This window comes from Branchiostoma lanceolatum, chromosome 10, assembly GCF_035083965.1.
Source record: "Branchiostoma lanceolatum isolate klBraLanc5 chromosome 10, klBraLanc5.hap2, whole genome shotgun sequence".
NCBI lineage: Eukaryota > Metazoa > Chordata > Leptocardii > Amphioxiformes > Branchiostomatidae > Branchiostoma > Branchiostoma lanceolatum.
The window spans coordinates 15397548-15423409 of NC_089731.1; the positions used below are offsets into that span (position 1 = coordinate 15397548).

Here is a 25862-nt window from a genome sequence, read left to right on the forward strand (position 1 = left end):
AAAAAAATCCGGGAAGACACACACACACACACACACACACACGAACACACACAAACACACACACACGCACACACACACACACACACACTCACACTCACACACACACACACAAAACTATATCTTCATTTTTCATGGAGACAACAGAACAATGGCATGTTGTGTAATACAGATGGTTGGGTGTAAGTTCAATGTTGGGAGTACACGTGACATGCCTGAGGCAACCTTGCAAGGGGGTCTTGCATTAGGCATACCTGGGTCTCCAGGTGACATCAACAAGAATATCAGGTGTCATTTCCTTCCTTGTGGCACAGTGGTGCAAACAGTACTTCAGTTGGGAACAGTCACGCCCTACGGTCACACCTTGATCTTAAAAGAGCTCTAAAAGAGAATATCATGTATGCTAAAGTGATGATGGTGATCTTTGTCACTCTTGTGACCGGGCAGCAAACGGTTTGGCCCAGGACGGAGGACCGGTTCCTGTGCAGCCCTGTAGTTCACGTTCACAACTATCTGGACAAGCAGGAGCAGGGTGACCAGTCAGAAGAAAGTCAGGTGGGTCGGAAGCTTCCAATTCAAACACACTAATACTAGAGTCACACTTGGAAAATGGGCCCCGCCATCATGTAGCTTACTGGCTGTGTAGTTTTCTGCATTTTCGGGGGTGCCCCATACGTAGCCCTGGAACTACCGGGCTATTTTTGGGTACGGCGGGCTTCCGGATGTTTTAAACTCGGAGATAAAAATCAACCCGGGACCCTGTAAGAAATAGACACCGTAAGCTACTCGGGAGAACACCGAGAGTTGCAAATGCGAGCGCATTCCTTTCTTTACTGTAGCCAGTTATCCTTAAGTGTACGAGTCGAGTGTTTGCAGCCTTCACAACTGAATAAACCGTCAGGGGCAGATTGAGAATGACCCTAGAGATTTTCCCTGCAATTACACAGGCCGGATGGCCCTTCTTTTCCAAGTATACTACATGTGTAATGATAATTCTTTGACCCTTGCTTGACCTGGCAGGTGGACCAACTCAGAGACCACCTGACTCAGCTGCAGGCGAGAATCGACTCCATTCAGACAAACGGGACTAAACAGGTGCAGTCAAGGGTTTTGTTTGATTTATCTATATGGCTGTAAAATAACAGCAAGGGCTACCCAACTAGCCGAAGGAGCAATATTCAAAATCCAATACAAACTTTCACAAAGCACGTCAAACACACACATGAAGGCGTAAACAAAACGAAAGACTATAATACATAGAAGCTTTGGTAAAAACTGGTGTGATCTTTTGTACTCGACAAAACATGACATGCTCCATGTTTATTGCTTCTGATGTACCCATGCCAACTTCTTGGATTAAAACTACTGTAAATACATTTACTTTTGAAGTGGTTTTATTTCACAGTAGGAGGAAAAATTAGGTTTTTGTGGTGTTTTAAATTCGTGGTTGAAACCTGATTGTGCAGAAGTCATACTAGGGGAATGCATGTTTTATTGTTTTTTAATTGCATTTTACAAGAAGAACAATGATACAAGAGAAAATAAAAGTACAGGAAAATGAACATAAGCCACGGATCCAAAAGAATAAGTAAAGGTGGAAACAGAAATGGACTACTTGTAAATATAAGTAATATCCAAAATAATAGTAATAACAGCCTCATTGGCAAATAAATATAACAAAATCAGTATCATCCAAAGATAGCTAAATATTGAAATTAAACAGAACTAAAGTTGACAAATTAATATGAAAAGTCCATATCAACAGAATCATGAGAACATAGATAACAAAAAGAAGTAACAGCGACTGATCAGTGGCGAATACAAATGGCAAAAAAACAAACAATATCAACCAAATGCATGTTTGTGGTGTAAAGATTTTGCGGTGGAAAGGTCACTACTGTTCTAAGATTTACAGTATATGTATTAGAGTCCATTCCAAGTCACCAAGGGGGGGGGGTTAAATTATATTTGTAATTAGTTTGAATTATTTTTGATAAAGGAATATCTAAGTCACAATAATTCTAAATTTTTCAAAAAAATTGAAAGTGAAAGTTTGAAATTATTGGAATCTAATTTGATGGTTTTGAAAGGGACTGCACAAAAATATTTAGACATTTAGAAGAATCACATAGATATTTGGAAATTAATCTCAATAAAATGTCGAAATATTTAGAAATGTTTACAAGATTTTCTAAATAGTGAATTTGGGTAATTGCCCCGCATAAAAGTAGGCGCTAATCCAGCTGCATTGTCTGCATCTGTATATTTTTAGATTTCACTGCTGGACACTGGTAGGTCCTTTGTGACAAGCCATCTATGCACGGTGCCCAAGCATAATTCACAAGGATGTGTGAATTGTTTTCTTCACAGCCCACTCACCCATTTACAAAACGTTACAAATTATTGAAAAAAAATGGTAGAAAATGGTAGAATGCTGTTACCATTAATTAGAAACTATTAGAAACATCATATCCCACATCATTAATATTTCCAAAGTTTTACACAACCGGGCAAATAATTATAAAGCCTAAATGACATTCAGAATATTTCCAAACTATGAAATCTCCTACAAAGAATTACATAGAATTGAAAACAGTTGTAAATGATGACAATGACGACCCTCTTGGTGATTTGGAATGGACTCTACCATATCTGTCATCTCCATTCTAGGACATCCTCATTGCTGAGTTGCAAGAGCAAGTCAAGAACCTGACTACAGAGCTCTCGCTCCTGAATCAAGGTGATTATTTAATGTTATCCATTGTCTTCAGTACTGTCTATTCATGAATTAGATGTGCGGCATGAGTTACTGAGCATCGACATCTGTAGACTCAATCAAAAATGGAGATATTGTTTTTTGTGTGTTTGTGTGCGTGTTTGTGTTGACAGCATAACTCAAGAACCTCTGGATGGATTATGATGATATTTGGTATGTGGGTAGGTGTTGGGGAGACAAGGTCAAGGTTGATTTTAGCCCCCCTAGTATTTGATTTCCAGAAGTTCCTTTTTTTGTGTATCTCTTGACCTGGCCGTGCTATGGTCTTGATTTTTTGGTGTCAGGTAGCGACGGATTTCCATATTTAGTATGTAGGTAGCTTAGACAGAGGTGTACATAATGAAGTGCAGATTATGCAAATTGAGGCTCAATTTGCATAATTAATGAAGAAACCCTATATTTGCAGTGTTTTCCATTATAGGACTTGAAATGCATACCTATCTAATGGCAGGTAGAACATTAACAGATGCCGCCAATTATGCAAATAAGGTACTAATTTGGATAATTAATGCAAAAGTGCCATAATTCTTGGTAAATGACTGGACTGTCAACATTGTTGCCTATGTAAGTTAGCATGGCATGGGGTTCCTTAGGTGAGCACAAAAAAGCTATTGACACCTATGAACATACACATGCGTAGGACCATCCATGGACGGACCGGGGCACAACTAATGTTTGTCTCAAAAATTACAAAGAAGGCGCCACGGTTACAAGTTCTTCATATTTCTAGACACACAACTGGCTATAGGAAGCAAAAGTCAGCCGCGAGTGACACTTTTGCAATTTGCAAGTACAGCAAAGACATGCAAAGTTTGACGGGAGCTAATCTTTGCTGTAAATGCCTTTATAATGCCCTCATATGACGTTAACACAATGACGTCCTTAAAGCAGAAAAATGATATTCAATATTCATTTAGAAAAGGGGTATAAAATCAGAAACTTGCTATACAAAAAACAACAACTGGTATTCAATTAGAAAACTGGTATACGATTGGAAAACTGCTATACAGTCAGAAAACTGATCTGATCTTGATATTCAACTAGAAAACTGGTAGACAATCAGATCACTGGTATACAACAAAAAAGGTAAACATTCGAAAAAAACTTTACACATTCAAAAAGACTGGTACACATTCAGAAAACTGGTACACGTGCTATACAATCAGAAAACTGGCACACAACCAGAGTATTAAGCCATTCTAAGCTTCATGTGAGTTCTAAGCCATTCTCCTACTCAACAAACTGGTAAGAATATAAACAAAAACAACGTATTGACTTGACCCGTTGAACTATATTCCAGTTTTCACGTTTTGCTGGTTAATTTTACTGCGGATGGTCGGAAAGCTGTTGTACAGTGGTGGTGAGAGTTCCACCTGTCGCCTATGGACGTCCTGGAGAAAATGAGCAGAATTAGCAGGGGTGAGATGTTGAATGACGCGTTTATGACAAGAGCAATATGGTAATATCAGAACAGGATGGGCACGGATCATTGCGGCTGACCACGGAGGTCATGGGTCATGAGTGAGTGAGTGAGTGAGTGAATATGGTAATGGTCTAGGGTGCTTAGAGTGGTGGAAACGGTAGGACTATAAAAAGTACCTGGGACAGCCTGGCATATGGAGCGATACAGCCAGTCGCATGGTGCGTCGTCCCACTTGCCTTCAAAGGATGGTAGTGGCGAGTGAAGAACACAATCTTCGTTGCCATGATTGTTGTCCGGTTGTCCCGGACCCCAGAAGTTGTACGTCCCAAGCGCAGAACCATCCACCCACTCAAAGCTTCCTTCTTCGCGCCGATCGTGCAAGCCGATCCAGAAGCGCGCGTTGTCGTTCACGGACTTGTACAAGGAGGTCAGGAAGGCGTTGGTCACGTCGTCTCGGGGCATGGCGAGGGTGCCGCCGTCTTCACGACAGGCCGCGGCCGCATCGCTGAAGGTTTTCCATGTGTCGAAGGCCCTGTAGCAGGTTCCGCGCCACGTTGTGTAACGATCGGGACAAGATGCTGGAAATAGCGACAGACATTAGTGATATTGAACACGTTCCAGAAATCCACCGATGACCAATCATTATACCTTCTTCGTCAGGTTGTGTAGTTTTTTGTATATCAGCATAGCTGATTACTAATACAAGACAGTAAAATACTATGTAAAAACTTGACACCATGTATATGTTCACATTTAAAGTACTAGTAGTACATTGTTAATGAGAAAAGTAATGATATCATAACCAATGCCGCGATATTCATTGTATATATCAATGCAAATCGTCCTGCAGCCATTGAAATTATTGATTATAAGGTAAATAATATGATGTAATGGAATAATGATAGTCAGTGCCACAAATATTCCTGTTTTTGTACTGATAAGATTGCCCAAAACACAATCGAGAACAGTACGTATATATAAGCAACCGAAAACCAACTTGCATGCCATCTTACTGTCGTGTAGACGCTGCTCCATGGCGGCGGTTCGGCTTCGTTCCTTGTCCAGGTCGCGCTTCAAGGCCTCAACAGTGGTGGACATGTCGTCTTGGTCACGCTTCAAGGCGTCAACAGTGGTGGACATGTCGTCTTGGTCACGCTTCAAGGCGTCAACAGCGGTGGACATGTCGTCTTGGTCACGCTTCAAGGCGTCAACAGCGGTGGACATGTCGTCTTGGTCGCGCTTCAAGGCGGCAACAGTGGTGGACATGTTGTCTTGGTCGCGCTTCAAGGCGTCAACCATGGTGGACAGTTGGCGCATGTCGTCTTTGTCGCGCTTCATGGCGTCAACAGTGGCGTACATATCGTCTCGGTCCCACTTCAAGGCGTCAACAGTGGCGGACATTTCAAATATTTCCTAGAAATGTACATCAGATTTAGATTCAGATTCACTTTTGTTATGTTTCGCCAAGGAAACATATTGTTTTTGTCACGTTTCTTCTCCTTCTCCTCCTCCTCCTCCTCCTCCTCCTCCTCCTTCTCCTGTCAAATCTTCAAATCGCTTCTTCTCGGTCGTCCGGCGACCAAATTAGCTGAAATTTGGTATGGAGGTAGAGTACGTGTATACCCCTAGACCCTTTTTGAATTTTTTTGATATAAGTTTTTAAAATGATTTTATCGAGGTTTTTTGGTCATTTTCCGACAAAAGTCGCACATTATGGCCTCCAGTGCCGTGGTGTTGAAACCTAAGGACCTGAAATTTGGTTTAGTTGTGCATTGGATATTTACCCAAAGGACCCCATTATTTTTTTTGGTATACACTACTTCAAAATCATTTCTTTTGCAATTTTTTGATGGAATTTTTGGTTATTTTTTCACAACTAGGTCATCTTGTAACATAAGCCCTCCTACACTTCCCCTGCCTGGGAGTTAAAACCAAGCAGATGTCAGGGGGTACCTCTACTAATGGTATTACAGAAAGTTATATGTACCTCATGTTACATGGTACGGATGTTATATTTGAGATGTAGGTACCTATAGGAAAGGTGAATACACCTGACAATTAATTATACTAATAAGGACCTAATTTGCATAATGTATGCATAAAGTTGTATGTCCCTTACCGTAAAAGCTGCGGATGTCATCTTTGAGATGTAGGTACCTTTAGGAAAGGCGAACACACCTGGCCATAAATTATGCTAATGAGGACCTCATTTGCATGATTTATGCGTAAACTTGTAATTCCCTTACCGGAAAAGCTGCAGATGTCAGATTTGAGATGTACGTACCGTTAGCAAAGGTGATCACACCTGGCCATGAATTATGCTAATGAGGACCTCATTTGCATAATTCATGCATAGACTTGTATTTCCCTTACCGTGACAGTTGCGGATGTCATCTTTAAGATGTAGGTACCATTAGAAAAGGTGAATGCACCTGGCCAAAAATTAAGCTACTGAGGACCTGATTTGCATAATTTATGCAGAAACTTGTATTTCCCGTACCGTACAAGCTGCAGATGTCATATTTGAGATGTAGGTACCTTTAGGAAAGGTGCACACGCCTGGCCATGACATATGCTAATGAGGACCTCACTTGCATAATTTATGCATGATGTTGTATTCCCCTTACTGTAAAATCTGCGGATGTCATCTTGAACATGTAGGTACATGTAGGAAAGGTGAAAGCACCTGGACATAACTTATGCTCATAAGGACCTCATTTGCATAAATTAGGCAGAAACTTGGATTTGCCCAGGAGTTATTTTGGGACAGCCCACTTCTTGCATGGGGAGTATGGGCGAAACATCCTGAATTTGCTCTTAAAGCAAATGACGGCCAGTCTAGTTTAACATAGATTTGCATGTGACATTTTATCCGTACGTCAGAATACTAAACGTAAGAGAAAAAGAAAACCAGCAGTCCTTTATTTTAGTCCCTTAAAAATACAATAGAAACAGTGGCAGGAAAAACGAAGAACTGGTTACCTCTTTATTGATGAACGTCAGAGGAGCGAGGCCCACACCAACCAGACTTATCAGCACGGCGATCCCGGCGACCATGCAGCTGCGGTGGGAGCGGATGAAGCTACAGAGAGCGCGGTGGCCGCTTGCTCCATCCGGATACGTGCGGTCTGTTAGAAAACAAGAACATTGAAAGCAAGAAATTATCGTTTTCAAAAGCTGGCTGAGGAGCCATTAAATAAGGGTGAAGGCTGAATGATGGTAGAAGCTAGTTTGTCAATGAGTGCAAGCTCCAAAGTCTGCTCAGTGGCCGCTCAGGCAAAGTATTGTTGTGCGTCCATGTGCAACTTTAGAGTTTGTCTCAATGACGATAGAGTTCAAGTGCAGTTTGACCCTCATCTGACCGACACATTTTTGCGACGAATCTGACCGTATGGGGTCCAAGCGGACTCCATTTTGCTTTGCCCCCTAAACTTATTTCTGGTGGATCTTTTTGTAATCATTTTACGCTTTGATAATCTATGGAAAATATTTTGACAAGTTCTTGTGTCAATAATTAATGCTCATTATCATAATTTATGCAGAAAATGAGGAGAATCCGCATTTTCCTTTAAAAATCTACAATATTCCCCTCATTTTTAAACAGTTTCAGTACAATATCATTTTACAACAATAACATCTCTCCCAATGCATCCCGATAGCAAAAGAATGTTATAGAATAAGGAACATTAGAATTTATGTGAAAATGATGTATATTTTATCTAATTATGTCATAATCTGCCACATAATCATACCTTGTCCATGTGTTAAGTTAGACGACCTGTGCCTAGCCCCCCGGGGCATGAATGGACAATAAAGGTCTTTCATTCATTCATTCATTCATTCATTCATTCATTCATTCATTCATTCATTCATTCAATAATAACAAATTTCTGTTATATTTGACAGGAACTTCTTTCCAATTACGTAATAAACAATGCGAAATCATCTGGGGTCAGTTTGGACCCCAGTGGAAAACACACACATTTTATATATAACCCCCACAAAAATCGTCCAATCGTAAACATTTCTCAGAAGTTGTAAGACATGTACATAAACAAACTCGTGAAATGATTTTTTTTCTCCGACGAAAACTATTGAAATGGCACACGTTAAAACATGCCTTGGGTCCAAACGGACCCCGTACGGTCAGATAAGTTAGTTGTGTTTACTGTAAAATTTAATACAAAGTGAATTGAGTTTTAAAGTCAGCTTCAGTCTGTGTTTCTAAAACCTGTCTAGTTGTTTCTAAAACTTTTCTAGTTTTTTCTATAATTTGACTAGTTGAATGCCTTCATCTTGTAATCGTAAATATTTTCAAAGTTTTACCAGCTCTGGAGACGTACAAAGCGTTGGGTATGTTCGCAGCGGCGTCCGCAATGGACCGCCAATCAGTCTGCGGCTGCTGCATGGGTGTGGTGCCTGGAGGAAAATCACAAAATTAAAATGGCGCCGACGGCATGCATTTAGAGGCACAACAGTCTCTGAAAGAATTCATGAAACCAAAGTACAACATTTCGTTACAAACGCATGTATATTATTTCACAATAAAGACAGAAGACGTCTTAATTCTGTACGATACCGACTTGACTATTGCTGGGATGCTCTCATCTTGCGATCGTAAAAATGTGCAAAGCTTTACCTCCACTGGAGCCATACAAAGGGTTGAGTATGTTCGCAGCGGCGTCGGCACGTGCCTGCCAATCAGTCTGCGGCTGCTGCATGGGTGTGGTGCCTGGAGGAAAATTACAAAATTTAAATCGTTGTTTGTGCTAAATTGACACCTTTTTAGATCGCACCATCAAAAGAATCTTGCTATTCAGTTATTATCCAACCTGATGAAATTATTCACAGAGATGAATATAACCCTTCTTGAGACGCAAAAATTGACAAAAGAAAGGTTTTGATTTTAGATGGCGTCGATGGATTGCCTTCGACATCATTTTTGTTCGTTTGCAGTAGAGTTTCAGCCTTTTCCTTAACAAGACAGCTCAATTATACTACTATCGCAGGAATGCCCTAGTCTTGTAATCATATTAAGTGTTTGAATATTACATCTTACCAGCTCTGGAGAGGTACAAAGCGTTGGGTATGTTCGCAGCGGCGTCCGCAATGGACCGCCAATCGGTCTGCGGCTGCTGCATGGGTGTGGTGCCTGGAGGAAAATCACAAAATCAAAATGGCGCTGACGCATGCACTTAAGCCCCCGTCACAAATAAGAAATTCAGCTCGGCCGACGTCTTGGCGAGCTTCAAATGTGCATTTTCGGCCGAAGTACGGCCGACGTCCTGTCGATTACGCGGGCTTCGGGCGATTTTTAGAAATAGAAGTTGATCCAAATATTAGCCTTTTTTCCAGGTTAGTTGATACTGACTTCGTCCATGTCCAAGAGATGGTACAATCTCATGGGGGATTTTTAGTTTTTAGTGTTCGACGGACGTCACCCGAGACTTTCATTGGAAAATACGGTCGACGCTCGGGCGATTTTGAAATTCGGCGAGCTTCGGGCGATCTACAAAGTCGGCCGACGCTCGCATGAATTGTGACGCCGGCTTTAAGCCCCCGTCACAAATCAAGAATTTCGCTCGGCCGACTTGTCGGCGAGCTCCAAATGGCGATTTTCGGCCGAAGTACGACCGACGTCCTGGCGATTCTGCGAGCTTCGGGCGATTTTTCGGAGCTCGGCCGACGTTCGCGGGTCACTGGAAGCTGCGCTTAAATTCAGCGAGGCCTCGGCGACGATTTTTGAACTCGCACAGCTCGTCAACAGTTTGCCCGTAGCTCGCCCGAGCAACGCCCAGCGCTCGGCCAATATTCGGGCGGGCATCCGACGATTTTAGACCCGATTTTTGGTCGGCCGGAGGTCGCCCGAGCTCTTCGGCCTCGTGCGAGCCTCGCACGGGCTTTGTACAATAATCGGACGACCGTCGTCAGTGTTCCGGCCGACTCATGAAAAATAAGGCGTGCTTCGGGCGAGCGTTGTACTGGTATCGATGGGCGCTTCGACGGGCTCCGGCCGAACTCCTTCTTGTTTATATATAAAAGGTAACGACAGTTTAGTTTATGACATAAGATGATAGATGATACTGTAATATTAACTAATACTTATATCATCTTGTCAAAGAATGCTGCCAAACCTTTCTAATGAAAGACAATTCAATTGCAAGGTTAAATTTTCATTGAAAAAAATTTACCATCAATGAGATTTGGACACCGAAAACAATAACTGTTTCGTTTTTGTTATTGTTTTGGATGTTTCAATTTATATATCAATGAACTGGGGCTTGAAATCTGAGGCTTGACTTGACTTCCTGAGTTTTTCCTCCACAAAACGACTACTAGTACTGAGTCATTATAGATCTATGTTTGTCGGCCGAGGCACGCCCAGGCGTCGGCAGGGCGTCGATAGACTTACCAACGGTCGGCCGAAGCTCGGACGGCGTTCGCCCGAGCTTCGGTCGATTTCCGTTTGGTGAAAATGTTTGGATCGGGGTTGAACGACTGATCTATTGACTTTGTGGCTCCTGAGCTTGTATTTGGATTGGTCTATAACAAAATTCCTGTCTATAGTATCATTTTCAGTGTGGCCGTCCACTTCACTCATGCCCTACAGATTTGCCACAACTCAGAAAGTAAAGTTGGTCCAAATATGAGCTTGTTACCAGGTCAGTTGATTCTGACTTCGTCCGTGTCCAAGAGATGGTACCGTCTCATGAGGCATTTATGATTATTAGTGTTTGACGGACGTCGCCCGAGCTCCCTTCAATTTGTGACGGGGCAGGTTTTCAGCGAAAAATACGGTCGAAGCTCGGGCGATTGTGAAATTCGGCGAGCTTCCGGCGATCTACAAAATCGGCCGATGCTCGCATGAATTGTGACGCCGGCTTTAGGAGTACAGCAGTGTCTAAAAGATTTTATGAAACCAAAGTACAACATTTCGTTACGAATACATATATATTATTTCACCATGATAGTACTATTTCATCAAATTACAAACACGCGTTTGCGGCAAATTGTCACGTTTCTCCTGTTATTGTACATCGCGCCATAAACTCGAGTTTTTTTGCCTCATAGCAAACCAATGATGACTGATGATGGCGTCGCAGTAAACATGGCGACCAGTTGGAAAACTTGCATCGAGGTTCGTTATATACAATTTTTAAGCTTGATGAGGAGAAAACAGTGCTTCATCATCGTGTTTGTCCGACCAAAGGTTTTGCCCAATCTGCCCAAATCGAATTGTAGATGAGTTTCACTTTATTATGGGATGCTTTAGATATGATGCCCTACGAGATGAGTTATTCACCTTTCTCAATTCAAGTACTTCAGATTTCAAGACACTCAATGACACATATAGATTTGACTATATATTTGAATGCAACAGCTCATACTGTGTTCAAATAGGCAAATATATAAAAGATTGTTTTGTTATTAGAAAAATAATGATACTCAAAATTAGCCAAACTTGAATCATGTAAAACATAAGATAGTCATTTTGTTGTAGTGAATAGTTTTATTCCATACTTATGTCTTGTTTTATGTTTACTGTTGCCATACTTTGTACCTGCCACAATGGTCGCGCAATAAAGTTCTTCTGAAATTGCATGATATTACAATGTTTCCTTTTTCGTTATTCAAAGATACGTTTCTTCTCGAGCTGCGATGCTGGGTTCGAATTGGTCATGTTTTCAGCCTTGCACACCAACTCTTCACCGCAAGTATGTCGTTTTTTTACGTGCAGAGGTTTGACAATCGAAGACTAACTTAACGCATAATGCCCCACAAATATGGGGATTCACTTCACAATCCGAAATGGTGTGTGCAAACCCCTCATAGCACCGTGTCCCAAGCGGGGTTTGCACTTGATCCGTTTGGCGGGATCACTTACCACTTGCGTCCCACGGGGATATACAAAACATCGTCACAACAAATGGGTCTTCTAAGCTTCATGCCCGGCTCGAAGCTACTTGGAAAAAATAAAAGGAAAACACCAAGCAAGATGCTAAGTAATCTTCAATCTTACGTTTAATATTACATGGATTTTGACAAACAAGCCCCTGACACATCCAGTAATAGAAGGAAAATATATTCAGAACCATGTTTACCTGTGTCACCAGTCTGGGACTGCTGTTGCCCTCCCGGCATGGTGCGACTTGTCAGGTTTCTGCACAGCGAAAAATACACGCCCTACAGCAGGCTGGGTCCGAAACAGACTGTGAAAAACAGCCTTACCCAAGAAATTAGAAACCAAAGATGAAAGAAAATCATATTGAGTGGGTGGCAAACATCGTATGTTGTTTAGGCGAGACAAATCATATCAACACGTAATCGTTTTCTTTGTTTATTTCTTACATATTGAACGAAAGGTCTCGAAAACAACCTTTAAAATTATTCTATTTATCTACTATATTTGGAAATCCATAAGCTTCACTGTATAAATGTAAAGATGCACCCATAGGAGAAGAACACTTTTCGTTTTTTGTTCAGCGTCTGATGATATTTTACCTGTTCGAATCGCAACTGATAGTAATCTTGTATCCTCCTAGGACAGACCAGAATTTCCAATATTCAGATCCCACTTCAGTACAGTTGTGGTAGGATTCCAATCTGCACTGTGACATATACATGGGTTGAAACTATATATGTCGATCAAATTGATTTGCTATTGATTGCTGAAAATGCCCCCCAAATATATTTTTAAAACTTCGGAGATCTAATAAAATAAGTCGTCTTTAAACCTCTGCTCTACCTCTGTTCAACAAGATTGTGAGCATAACTTTCTACCATTGTATATACGAGAACATGAGATACAAGACTTGTGAGAATTGATAGAATATCTCTTACATGTACATCGCAGGAGTTACAGAAGTCCAAAGATAGTCTATTTTGAACGCGACTAATTGCCTTCACAAAGTGAAATCCGTCGTTAAAAAATGGCCGTTGTCATGGCAACCGCTGACCAGTGACCACAGACCAAACATTTTCCAACCACCACACAAAATTTAAGGAAAATCAATTTCTATATTCATTTTGGCCAACTATATATGATTTTGCTTGGTTTTTATCGATATAAGCTCTTAATCAGTCTAAGAGAGGCCATTTTTTGCCCTTATTTGGAGGGATGACGTGGTATTAGGTGGAGCGAATGGAAAAGGAGTTAATCTGGGCTAGGAGGGAGAAACATGAAAAAGTATTTACGTGTTTAAGTCCCTATCTAGACCGGGGGGGGGGGGGGGTAAAAGTGCCCGCGCCAACTTTGACATCGTATAACTGCCAAACGACGTATGGTAGGACAACCAAACTTGGTGACTTTTCCTAAAATTTAGTTGGCAACAATATTATGATAAAAGTATAAGTTTATCATTTTTCGTGTTGCCATGGCAACGGGTTTCTGAAGAGGCATTTTATGCAAATTTCACTAATTTCGATTTAAACATAGTTGTTTCCAATGTTTTATTGCTCAATTACACTAGTTTCCTACATGTATAACATCATATGTGATTTAATGTAACTGTCATGATTTAATATTCATAAATTATGCTAATTTGATGACGTCATCGCTCAAAATCCAATATGGTGGACAAGATCATCATTTTTAGTTTAAACAGGCTTTTTTGCCTTTAAATTCGTCACAACCTGGAATTTTCTTAACCAAAAACATTTAGATTAATGTTTTTAGTCTATTTTGATTGTTATTTGGGGTCATACATGGAAAAAATGTATTTAAAAAAAATTCAAAATGGCCAATCCAAGATGGCGGATCCCAGGGGGTCGCTAACAACACATGACGTCATTCATCGACGTCAATTTGACGTCAACTTAGTCACCATTGACGTCAAATGTCTTGGCATACCTTTAAATCAATAATACGCACTATTTTGTCTAATACTTTTAGATATTATGGGAATTTCCTATTTAGCCAATAAAATCACATCGTCATAATAACGCCAGATTACGTCATAACGTCACCAAAATTACAGAAATTATGAAACTTCACGTGAACATCACTCCCTGCAAATTTGGTGATGATAGAGCATACCGTTCGGAAGTTATGAAGGGGGGGTCGAAAGAGCCCCCCCCCCCCGTCCAAGAAGTCTCAAAAAAAGCCCGGTCTAGATGGGTTAATGCAGTCGATGAACCCTGATTTTTAAAGACATTACAGGCCCTCCCTGCACCGAATGTATAATGCTAGCAGTTCCAAAATTGATATTAAAAATTGCAATCCCAGCCTCGATATTGATACAATAATACATGGATTCGGAGAGAGAGAGAACATGATATCAGTCGTGAATTCACCAATCAACTCGTGAAGACAGCACAGTGTTAGGTGCAACATGCCGCGTGCTATGATAAAGTCATGCAAGAACTTCTATCAAACTCTCATTCAGTTCAACCGTAAATACATTATAACATCCATGTTGACATTCGTGGGGTGATTTTACCTTTTTTTTGCATTACAGCGTTTGTTTGTTGGTTTGTTACGTTGATTAGGAGAAGTTTAACACATTTTTTCTATAAAACACATGCTCTCCAATTTAATGGGGGCATTCAATGATTTGTTCCTCCAGGAAGGAGGGCTGCTTGGATATGAGAAGAATATCGATGGACATCACTTGTGCAAATCAAGACCTAATTTGCATTATTGATAAGAAGAAAGACTTTGATTCCGTAGTGGTGAATTACGGGGATTTTATTGCTGCGGCATTTGAAAGTCAAGTTAAGTTGAGAATAATAAGATCATCATGCAAGTTATGGCCTAATTTACATAATCTGTGTGCAAGTGCTATGATGACTTTCATTGCCAAGAAGAGGCTTTTATACTTTGTCAACTGTGTCTGTGCCTTTGCACCTATAAATCAAGATCATTTTGATGAATTTGTCTGAAATTACATGTCAGTAGAGGGGTGTAACAAACACCATGATCACTTCAGGGAGTTGCACATAAATCTAAACAAGGCAGCATTAAACAAGTAGAATATTATGTAATGACCATATTGACCCACTGGTAGGCAAACATTGGCTGGTGGTGCCTGTGCAAATAGTTTTGATGATGATGATTTTTTTATTGTCTCTCAAGTTAGAAAAAAGACACCACGATAACAAGTTCTCAATATTTCTAAATACACAACTGTCAATGGAAAGCTTTTTTTTGCCATTTGCAATAACAGTACAATCATGCAAAGTTTCAAAGTTTGACGGGAGCTAATCTTTGCTGTAAATGCCCTTAATCTGTATTTGGCAAAATACAATGGCGCCATTAAACCAGAAAACTGGTATCTAATAAGAAAATTAGTATAAATCAGAAAAATGGCATATAATGACAAATTGTATACAATTGGAAAACTGCTTAACAATCAGAAATCTGATATCAAATCAGAAACCTTGTATACAATCAGGCTTACAATAAAAAATATATACATTCAGAAAACTTGCACACAATAAAAAGAACCGGTACACATTCAAATTGGTACAAGATCAGAAAAGTGAATTGACGCAGATTCATCTGAGTTCTACGCCCATTTTTTAGTCACCAATTTGGTTAGAATAGAAAAAAATGCAGATTTGGCTCGTTCAAGTAATTCAATTAGATGCGAAAGCGCATCTGTGGTCCCAACTCGGCACATCCAAACATTATGAGATGTGTCAACAACCTTGGGGCAGTTTGGGATAGTCTGGGGGATCACAGAAAAGCAATCAGCTTCTATGAACAAGCACTGAGGATGCAGAAACGTATGCTTGGAGAGAATGCAGCGCACCCACACATTGCAACATCTCTCATCAACCTAGGAACTGCATGGTCTTACCTTGGTGACAATAGGAAAGCTGTGACCATGTTTGATCAAGCACTGAAGATACAACACATTGTGTATGGGGAAAATGCGGCTCATCCTGACATTGTAGGATCACTAACCAATCTTGGTGCAATCTGGAGCCTACTTGGAGACCACAGGAAAGCTATCGACTACTTCGAAAGATGTCTCCGGTTGAATAGACTCATCCACGGCATGAACGCGGCACATCCACACATTGCAGGAATACTCAACAACATTGATAAAGCATGGGGTTCCTTGGGTGAGCACGAAAAAACTATTGACATCTATGAACATGCACTGAAAATGCGTAGGACCATCCATGGACGGACCGGGGCACATCCAAACATGGCAGTGCTGCTAACAAATTTAGGCAATGCTTGGGGGGACCTAGGAGAGCACAGGAAATCCATACAGCTGAATGAAGAAGCCCTGGACATGAGCAGACGTATCTATGGAAGCAACGCTGCCCATTCTCTTACTGCGAACATTCTCTTAGCCCTTGGAAACGCCTGGAGTAAGACAGGCGACCACAGGAAAGGAAACACCTTCCATGAACAAGCTAGAGCCATGAACAAGGTCATCCATGCGCACAATGCCCCAAGGACCAAGAACACTCCTTGATTTTGAAATAACGTTATCAGGGCCTAGGGATAGTACATTTAGAGAAAGAAGTACCAATAATTGTATTGCTTATTGCTTGTCATTTTATTTCTCAAAACTTGGATACAATAGGAATACAAGAGTTCGGAGACCTTATATCTCCATGAACTATTCCAATTATGCAAATAGCTTCCACATTTACATAATCTCTGCTTGGCCATGTACAGCTTTAACTAATTTAAACATGTCGTAATATTGACATTGCATGCTTGCAATCATCTACGACTTACATGAGTTATGGCGTTTTGCATAAATTATGCAAATTAGGAACTTATTTGCATAATTGGTATCTGTTAATGTTCCACCTGCCATAAACTACACATGTTACATGTATTTGAGTCCTATAATGGAAAACACTGCAAATACAGATTTTTCTCTTTAATTATGCAATTAAGTCCCAATTTGCATAATTGATTTTTCATTATGTACATCTCTGTCTTAGCTACGTGTATACCAAATATCACGGAAATCAGTGGTTCCTTTGCTCAGTTATTCTCCTTGGAAGATTTAGACAAAAAACGCCCCTGCAGTTCCAGAACAAGCTGCTAGCTGTAGGGTGCCCAGACATGCACAACTTCTTTCTTACATCACAAGCTATCTGCCACAAAATCAAGATCATAGCACGTCTATAGGTCAAAATATACACAAACAGAACTTCTGCTGGAGTACCAATGCCACATACCAGGTTGCCCCAAATCGACCTTGACCTTCGTCTTCGCACCACCTACCAACACACCAAATATCATCATAATCCATCCAAAGGTTCTTGAGTACTACACAAAATCCGGGAAGACACACACACACACACACACACACACACACACACACACACACACACACACGAACACACACAAACACACACACACACACACACACACACAAAAACAACAACTATATCTTCATTTTTCATGGAGATAACAGAACAATGGCATGTTGTGTAATACAGATGGTTGGGTGTAAGTTCAATGTTGGGAGTACACGTGACATGCCTGAGGCATCCTTGCAAGGGGTCTTGCATTAGGCATACCTGGGGTCTCCAGGTGACAACAACAACAAGGATATCAGGTGTCATTTCCTTGTGGCACAGTGGTGCAAACAGTGCTTCAGTTGGGAACAGTCACACCTTGATCTCAAAAGAGCTCTTAAAGAGAATATCATGTATGCTAAATTGATAATGGTGATTTTTGTCACCGTTGTGACTGGGCCGCAAACGGTTTGGCCCAGGACGGAGGACCGGTTTCTGTGCAGCCCTGTAGTTCACGTTCACAACTATCTGGACAAGCAGGAGCAGAGTGACCAGTCAGAAGCAAGTCAGGTGGGTCAGAAGCTTCGCCAAGCGCCGGAAATGGATGTACTCGTTTGCTTCTCGACTGTTAGGGTCTGGGAATGATATCATTAAGCCGTTATCATTCGGAGGCCTTCCCTTCCAGTCCTTTTTGGCGACACTACTGTCGACTAGTCCGTCCTCAGTAAGGGGGCTCTCTGTGCCGTGGCGGCCTGATGGTACTATTCTTTCTTTAGGTATACAACCAACTGTAAATGTTAAGCAATATTAGCAATATTTTTAGCTGTGTTTTCCTACGTGTAACACGTTATGTGTTTGTCAATATGGGCCATCTAGCCTGAAATAAGCAAAAAAAAATTCAAACACACCGTCGTATTTCTTCATTTTGTGCTGTCATCACCAGCTTTGTTTAAGTGTGTATGAAAGTTTGCAGTCTTTCCAATCACTTAATCGTCAGGGGCAGGTTGAGAATGACTCAAGAGAGTTTAACCCCTGCCATTACACTGGCCCATCCTTTCTTTGTGTTTTTGTCAAGTATACCATCAGCGTAATCATGACATGGCCCTTGCTTGACCTGGCAGGTGGACCAACTCAGAGACCACCTGAATCAGTTGCAGGAAAGACAGGACTCCAATCAGAGAAACGGGACTAAACAGGTGCAGTCAAGGATTTTGTTTTGGTAGAAAACTGGTGTGATCTTTTGTAGTTGACAAAACATGACACGCTCCATGTTGATAAGCCCATTAACGTAATTCTGACTACGCATGTGCAGTCTGACTGTCAAAGGTGAAGGCCCCCGGCTTGTAAACAGTTCTCGTCTCGACATTGTCTAGATTTGCATAACAACGTCCCGACTGGTTTTGTTTACGTCTCAGGGGCCTTTACCTTTGACACTGCGCATGTAGTCGAAATTATGAATGGGCTTATTGCATCTGATGTAACTCATGCCTACATGTACAGCTTTGAAACTGGGAGGATTAAAACTACTGTAAATACATTTACATTCGCGACGCTTTTATTTCACAGTAGGAGGAAAAATTAGGTTTTTGTGGTGTTTTGAATTCGTGGTTGAAACCTAATTCTGCAGAAGTCATACTAGGGAAATGCATGTTTGTGGTGTGAAGATTTCGCGGTGGAGAGGTCACCACTGTTCTATTAAAGATTTACAGTATATGTTTTACCATATCTGTTATATCCATTCTAGGACATTCTCATTGCTGAGTTGCAAGAGCAAGTCAAGAACCTGACAACAGAGCTCTCACTCCTGAAACAAGGTGATTATTTCATGTTATCCATTGTCTTCAGTACTGTCAATTCATGAACTAGATGTGCGGCATGCTCTGTTGACTCATAAAAAAAATGGAGATATTGTTTTGGGTGTGTTTGTGTGTGCGTGTTTGTGTTCCCGGATTTTTGTAGTCGGCATAACTCAAGGACCTCTGGATGGATTGTGATGATATTTGGTATGTGGGTAGGTGTTGGGAAGACAATGGTCAAGGTAGATTTAATGCCCTAGTATTTGATTTCCAGAAGTTCCTTTTATTTTGTATCTCTTGACCTGAACGTGCTATGGTCTTGATTTTTTGGTGTCAGGTAGCGACGGATTTCCATATTTAGTATGCAGGTAGCTTAGACAGAGGTGTACATAATGAAGTGCAAATTATGCAAATTATGACTTACTTTGCATAATTAATGAGGAAAAACTTTATTTGCAGTGTTTTTTCCATTATAGGACTTGAAATGCATACCAATTCAATGGCAGGTGGAACATCAACAGATTATGCAAATAAGTTACTAATTTGGATAATTAATGCAAAAGTGCCAGAATTCTTGGTAAATGACTGGACTGTCAACATTGTTACCTGTGTAAGTTATTTAAAGGTGTACATGACCAAGCATATAGATTTTGTAAATGTGTAAGTCATTCATAATCAGAACATTTCATGGAGATACAAGGTCTCCGAACTCTTGTTCCATTCTGCAGCCTGTAGTGAAACCTGCCCTGAGACTGACGAGAGGCTAACCTGTCCCAGTGGTTACGTACAGTTCCAGGACAGGTGCTTCAAGTTCTCTACTGACACGAAGACGTACAGTCAGGCCAGGACCACCTGTCAGGCTGACGGCAGTCATCTCGCTCTTGTGAAGGATGAGGCGACCAACACCTTCATGGCAAGCCAGCTGCTAACAAAGTACTCCAGCAGTTCCTATCCACAAATCTATTTTGGGATGACAGACCAGGTACAGGAGGGCACCTGGGTGTGGGATGATGGCAAACTGCTCTCTGGGTGGTCCAACTGGTATCCAGGAGAACCTAATGATTCAAGTGGCACCGAGGAGTGTGCTGAGTGGAGGCCAGTACGATTTGGCACTAAGTGGAATGATGATCAGTGCTATCTCAGTCAGTATTATGTGTGCGAAGTTAGTGCAACTGCCCCCTAGCCAGGTATGCCAAGTACAGGTGCACTGATCACAAAAAAGACACTGCTGTCTAGTCTAGGTTCAAGGTCAAGTTGCCAATACAATTATGTTCTTGGATTCAAAAATATTATTAGCCTAACCAGAACACTCTCCTCTCCTCTGGTCTTGTGTATTGCTTTAAGCATGCTATAATCAAAAATATTTACTAATGTGACACCATTTGTAACATTTCAAAGTAGTTTAATTCCTATCTTACACTCTGAGTACTGGGGATAATACAGTGGCTACAATAGTAAACAGGTGTTGCAATTACAAATGACATTAAAAAATATCTATGATTAACAAGATCTAAACCACTAAAAGTCTAAGTCTAGCATGGCACGACTGTCTCCTGTGGTCCTTGTGCCTACCTGACGCTTCCCCTTCTTACATGCACATGGTGTATTCTCATCATCTTTTCCACACAAGACAGACTGACCCTTCGCCCCCACTGTATCAGCACATGGTTCCTTCTGTACCCCACCATTACAACTACAGGCAGCGACAGAATCTCCCCCTACCCCTACAGTACTTGATTTTGATCCAACTTCTTTTTTCATGGAAGAGTCTGTTGATGTTGGATCACCATCTCCCTTGCTGAGTGAACTAAGTCCATTGTCTTTCTTACATTCTGGCGAATCGTTAACAACAGCGTTTTGGCGACCTCGACACGAGCATGACCGACACCCCTCTTTGCGCTGAGACCCAGAGGTAGTGCTCGTGTTTGTCGTGTTGGCGAGTCCAAGCGCCATTCTTGCCTTGTGCGGTTTCCCTATTCCCAGCTTGGGTAGCCCCTTGTTCAAACCCTCCAACAACACACAGGCCTTGCAAAGCTCGTTGCTGGATATGTAACCACACCTGAAATTCAGAAGACAATGTTGAAATGTCATCGTATAGGATAAACAAGCAAAAATGAATAGAACAGTGGGAATAGCATTTTCACAAACTAAAAAAAGAAGCTTTCAAAATCTTAGCCCACTCACCCCTGCCTAAATTTGCAGTAAAACAGCCTAAAATGGTAACTGTAAGTCACTTTATCTTCACGGTAGCAAAATTTCACAGTGTAAGGAAAATGGACAATTTCACTGAACGTTAACTTTGCAAGTGATTTACAGGTGTATGTGTGAAGGAATTATAAATGATAACAACAGGTTTTTCACCATGATGATAAGTTCACGGTACAGAGGTGACCGTGTAAACAGTGAACATAAAGTTGCAGTGAAAGAAACAAGAATTACAGTATTGCATCTCAGCAAGGCACAGTCAAACTGCCTAAGAGGACCACTCAAGGGACTGGTAAAATCTGCTCTATGTGGACAAGTGGTCACTACCGAGTGCGACAGGACTCTGAATGACTTGTGTCAATCGGAAAAATTATCTAAGGGACCACCAAACAAATGTTCACATTGGCCAGGTGGTCCTCATGTAGAGGTGGTCACTTGTACAGGTTTGATTGCACTCACAGGAAAGATTTCTCTGTATTCATGAGCACCCTCTAGCACACCAGCGAGGAACTGCAGAGTGGCATCCTACCTATCACAAGTTCCCTGTGTTGGCATCTTCACATCCTTCTTGACACTGACAGACATGCACTCTCCCGAGTGGATGATGTCTATAATTGAAGTGGACCTGATAGACTCCAGGTCCTTCAGGTAGGTTCTAGCATGTCCTCTGTAGGCATTAGGTGAGTAGATACACTCTGTGGAGAAGTAGTCCAGCTTCTTGAAGTATGCGTACCTGTAAAGAAAATATTAAGATTAACCTGTGTGTTTTGTGTGTAATTTTCTAATAAAGGTAACAGCTGGCACCATAGAAAGGTTAACCATGGCTCTAAATACTGGATGCATGTGCCAAATTAGAACTCTGCACCTAATTTTGGACTTTGGATGCACCATTAGTGCATCTACATATTTTTGTAAGCTATACGGTAAAGGTACATGTACATTCGTACACTAGTTAGCAGAATTAGTTAATAGAATTGCACATTGAAGTGGGGTTTGTCATTATGTTTTTGCTGACTTTCTACTTTATTTTATGTCATGCAGTGTGAAACTGAATTTCCATGTTAGGTGGTGCACCAGTGTACCTGTCCCCAAAAGTGAATTCTGAGCCCTGTTAACAGATGTCAATATGTATATATGCTATCAATACTCAAAATGTGTGATCTGTTGTCCGTCACTTATTACTGGTAGACTCCAGTTGCGGAATAAGGGAAAAATTCCTACATTCACTATTTTCTTTGTAAACATTGATTTCACATCTAAGAATGATATAGTTCTTTGTAAGCAAAGCCTTTTAGGGATGGACAATAATAACAATACTATCCATACAAGAAACACATTCACTAAAGACAGAAAGCTTTAGTACAAAAAGAGGAAAAAATATCAACTTCCGTGGCTTGTGTATATATTATTTTCTAAACTTTGTTCTTTTCTCTGTCTGTACTATGTATTATTTTCTACCATTTTTTAAAATACTATTTAAAAAAAAATATTAACACTTACATGACAATTTCCTTCTCATAGGTATATTTGAAAGGCTTACACCTTGGGATGGCCCCCTCTGTGCCTGTTACAATGGCTGTGCACCTCTGGAGTCTGGCAATGTCTCCCCGCAGTACTGTAAGGGGGTTATTGTAACAGATGATGATCATGAAGCATTTACACTTACCAGTATTATGATAGCAAATTCTGTTACAGGTGAATACATTTTAGTCAAAAAAAGCTATCTTGTACAAATGTACAAGTACTGTATATGAAATGATGCTTAATTTGTACACAGAGGCCATCATTTGGTCCTGAGCAAATACAGCATATTTCACTCCCTCCCCACGCAATAATGGACGTTTTGTAATGGTCTAAGCTACAGTAGAATCTATACCTCATTGTAGAACAAAAGAATACTGTAGAACAATATGTATACTAATGCGAGCATGAAAAATCTCTAAAATGTGAACAAGTCATATTTCTTCAACATACAAACTTGCATATACATACTGATCATCATAAATAAGCAACAAAATACATTGGCAAAAGCACTTAGGCCCGATTTACACACAGGTTTTTGAGTCGACTTAGGGTTGGCTGTGCAAGGAGAACCCAAGGCCACTCAAGTAGCGTTTTCTAGTAGGAAAACTCCACTTGAGCAGCCCAAAGCTCCTCACACACAGCCCCGAGTCGACTCTGAAATCATGTGTGTAAATCGGGCCTTAGATATCCCCACAGACCCACCATTCATAATGACAGTTTCAGCTACGTCGTCGGCATTGTGGCCGGTGACGATTTTGTCCACGCGCAGCATCATGGCGCCACGGTCTAGCGCCTGGCGACGGAACACGCCGCAGAACGTACAATTGTTCTTCAGCCCGATCTGTCGCACAATTTCATCCATCGTCCAACCATACAGCTCCTTTGGGAAAGAGAATCAGGCTTTTACCTAGGATTTATAGACAGCGTGGAATGGTCCATTTTGTAGTGAGTGTGTCTGTGGAACACATGTGCATGTGTATGTAATTACCAGGGTTACAGGGTGACCTCTGAGTGTCCTCTGTAAAAGAGGGGCGTCCAATTTCCTGGTTTTGTTAGTATAGGGCGTCCAAAAGACACACTGACACCCTGCTAGCTAATAGCCTGAAGAGAATGCATTGATAACATCTTTGTCTGTAAAAGTTCGACTCAATGGCTGTATTTTGGATGATTCATTCACTAGAAGGTAGATTTCTTTTGATAGTTTTCTTCACAATGAAAAGAAGCATGAAAGAGAGCTCGGACCGAAAGATACCGTAAATTGTGTAACTTTTGCTGTGGTTTTATTTTTTTGGTTTTCATGGTGGTCACTTTACTACAAATTCATAGAATTGCGAATATTTATTAAATGATTAAATAAGTATGTCTCCATTGTATGAGCATTGTACAACAGAATTGTTTCAACAACCAATTTATACCACTGCAAAAATCCTTTCCCTCCTATCCCAAAATAAAACCACCGTGAAAGTAAATGAATTTACAGTACTAATAGAAATCAAAGGCGGCAGAGGGCGAGAGAAATTTTCTGTCTGTCCCCTCAGATTTATAATGGAATAGCCCACAGCTAGTGTATGGAAAGTTAACCTCCTGACCTTGTATGACACGACCTTCAGCGGTAGCTCATACTGCTGCTGGTTCCTCTTCACCGTCTCCAAGGAGTCGTCACGGTAACCGGTGATGCCCTCGTCCACGGAGAGCAGGAAGAGCGTGAGGCCGTAGTTGTGGCGCTCGTTCAGGAGTTTCATCAGATGCGCCAGGACGGTGGAGTCCTTTCCTCCGGACGCTGCTATGGCAACGGTTTCTCCCCTGATGTGGAAATAGTACAGAGCAGTAAGTACTCTTTCAAAGCATACGAGCGATAGTAGGTGGTAGATAAAATATCAATTTATACATTAATCAATACATTTTTTTTAATCTGCTTATTTGAGTAGCAGTTACTTGAATTAGTAATCTAATTTCCTGACGTCCCATTAGGCATAGCCGTGGCGACAAACGAAGGGAGTTTTTTCTTGATATTACATATACTATCCCTTATATGTAATATCAAGAAAAAACTCCCTTCGTTTGTCGCCACGGCTATATTAGGCAATACCCTGGACACAAAACAAAAATAGCCAATGCTCGTATGCATAACGTCATATATAACATTTTGTATAAATGTGTTACACCAAAAGGTGGTTATACCGGCTATACAGATACAGATATATGTAAAAGTACAAGAAACGGTCAAGACCATAAGTTTACCGTAATCAAATCTGGATATACTGTAAAAGAGGAAATGTTTGCTGAGATTCAATTTTCCATATGGAGAAAATGATGGAGTGTTCACAGTGATTTTTCTGTAATTTACATGTAGATTCGCAGTTGTAAGATAGGGGTAATGTTATGCAGCAAGCTGGAGACAGAATAAAACTTTTTGTGCTGCTTTTAGGTTCATGAAAACCGTGAACATAAAACCACTACAAACGTTTCCGCTTTTACAGTATCAAATTCTTGATATAATTTTTTCTAAATACTGTTGTAGAATTCTTCAATATTGTAGCAAAAATATGATACCAAGGAGGTTATTACGCAATTTCAGGACTAGTTATGTCATGCCCCCCTCCCCCACTAGTACTCGCACCCCTTTCTTTCGGCTCAGTTTTAATACCTTACCTTTTGAAAAGACTTGCAGAAGTGATCGTCTGGTGAACCTCTTCTTCAAACACCTTAAAGAAACACTCCTTACAGAGCGCTCCGCCCGTCTTGGGACGCTTAAGCATCGCTCTTTTCTCGCACAAACCACAAGAAACAGGCATGGTTGGACTTCCTTGGTTTTAATTTCAAGGAGGGTGAATATGGAGTATTTAAGGTTCCATTGCCAAAAAGTGGAGCTTATTTTCTGAGAAAAAGTACAATAACACCTGCAAACGTTATATGAAAACCATAA

General features: G+C 40.9%; 2 protein-coding genes across 2 annotated transcripts; one reads left to right on the plus strand and one right to left on the minus strand.

Annotated features, from left to right (window-relative positions):
- The first annotated feature begins 318 nt into the window (after window positions 1–318).
- LOC136443006 (CD209 antigen-like) lies at window positions 319–20390 on the plus strand. Its single transcript, XM_066440051.1, has 4 exons — window positions 319–552; window positions 1018–1092; window positions 19156–19225; window positions 19936–20390. The coding sequence occupies exons 1-4, from the start codon at window positions 394–396 to the stop codon at window positions 20388–20390; spliced, it is 759 nt and encodes a 252-aa protein (XP_066296148.1). The 5' UTR covers window positions 319–393.
- A 146-nt stretch (window positions 20391–20536) lies between these two features.
- On the minus strand, window positions 20537–25840 carry LOC136443519 (cytoplasmic tRNA 2-thiolation protein 1-like). The gene is made up of 6 exons (XM_066440791.1): window positions 25589–25840; window positions 24526–24739; window positions 23639–23816; window positions 22913–23027; window positions 21942–22145; window positions 20537–21266 (listed from the first exon to the last, which is right to left on the minus strand). The coding sequence occupies exons 1-6, from the start codon at window positions 25729–25731 to the stop codon at window positions 20726–20728; spliced, it is 1395 nt and encodes a 464-aa protein (XP_066296888.1). The 5' UTR covers window positions 25732–25840; the 3' UTR covers window positions 20537–20725.
- Between the last annotated feature and the right edge of the window lie 22 nt (window positions 25841–25862).

What these genes read in the sequence shown, in the direction of transcription:
- LOC136443006 (XM_066440051.1), top strand. Translation starts at nt 394, where the DNA reads ATGTATGCTAAAGTGATGATGGTGATCTTTGTCACTCTTGTGACCGGG. An exon ending in ACCAGTCAGAAGAAAGTCAG is followed by an intron (nt 553 to 1,017) that starts GTGGGTCGGAAG and finishes TTGACCTGGCAG; the next exon opens with GTGGACCAACTCAGAGACCA. An exon ending in GCTCTCACTCCTGAAACAAG is followed by an intron (nt 19,226 to 19,935) that starts GTGATTATTTCA and finishes TCCATTCTGCAG; the next exon opens with CCTGTAGTGAAACCTGCCCT.
- LOC136443519 (XM_066440791.1), bottom strand. Translation starts at nt 25,731, where the DNA reads ATGCCTGTTTCTTGTGGTTTGTGCGAGAAAAGAGCGATGCTTAAGCGT. An exon ending in TGAAGGTCGTGTCATACAAG is followed by an intron (nt 23,817 to 24,525) that starts GTCAGGAGGTTA and finishes TCTTTCCCAAAG; the next exon opens with GAGCTGTATGGTTGGACGAT. An exon ending in TATGAGAAGGAAATTGTCAT is followed by an intron (nt 22,146 to 22,912) that starts GTAAGTGTTAAT and finishes TTTTCTTTACAG; the next exon opens with GTACGCATACTTCAAGAAGC.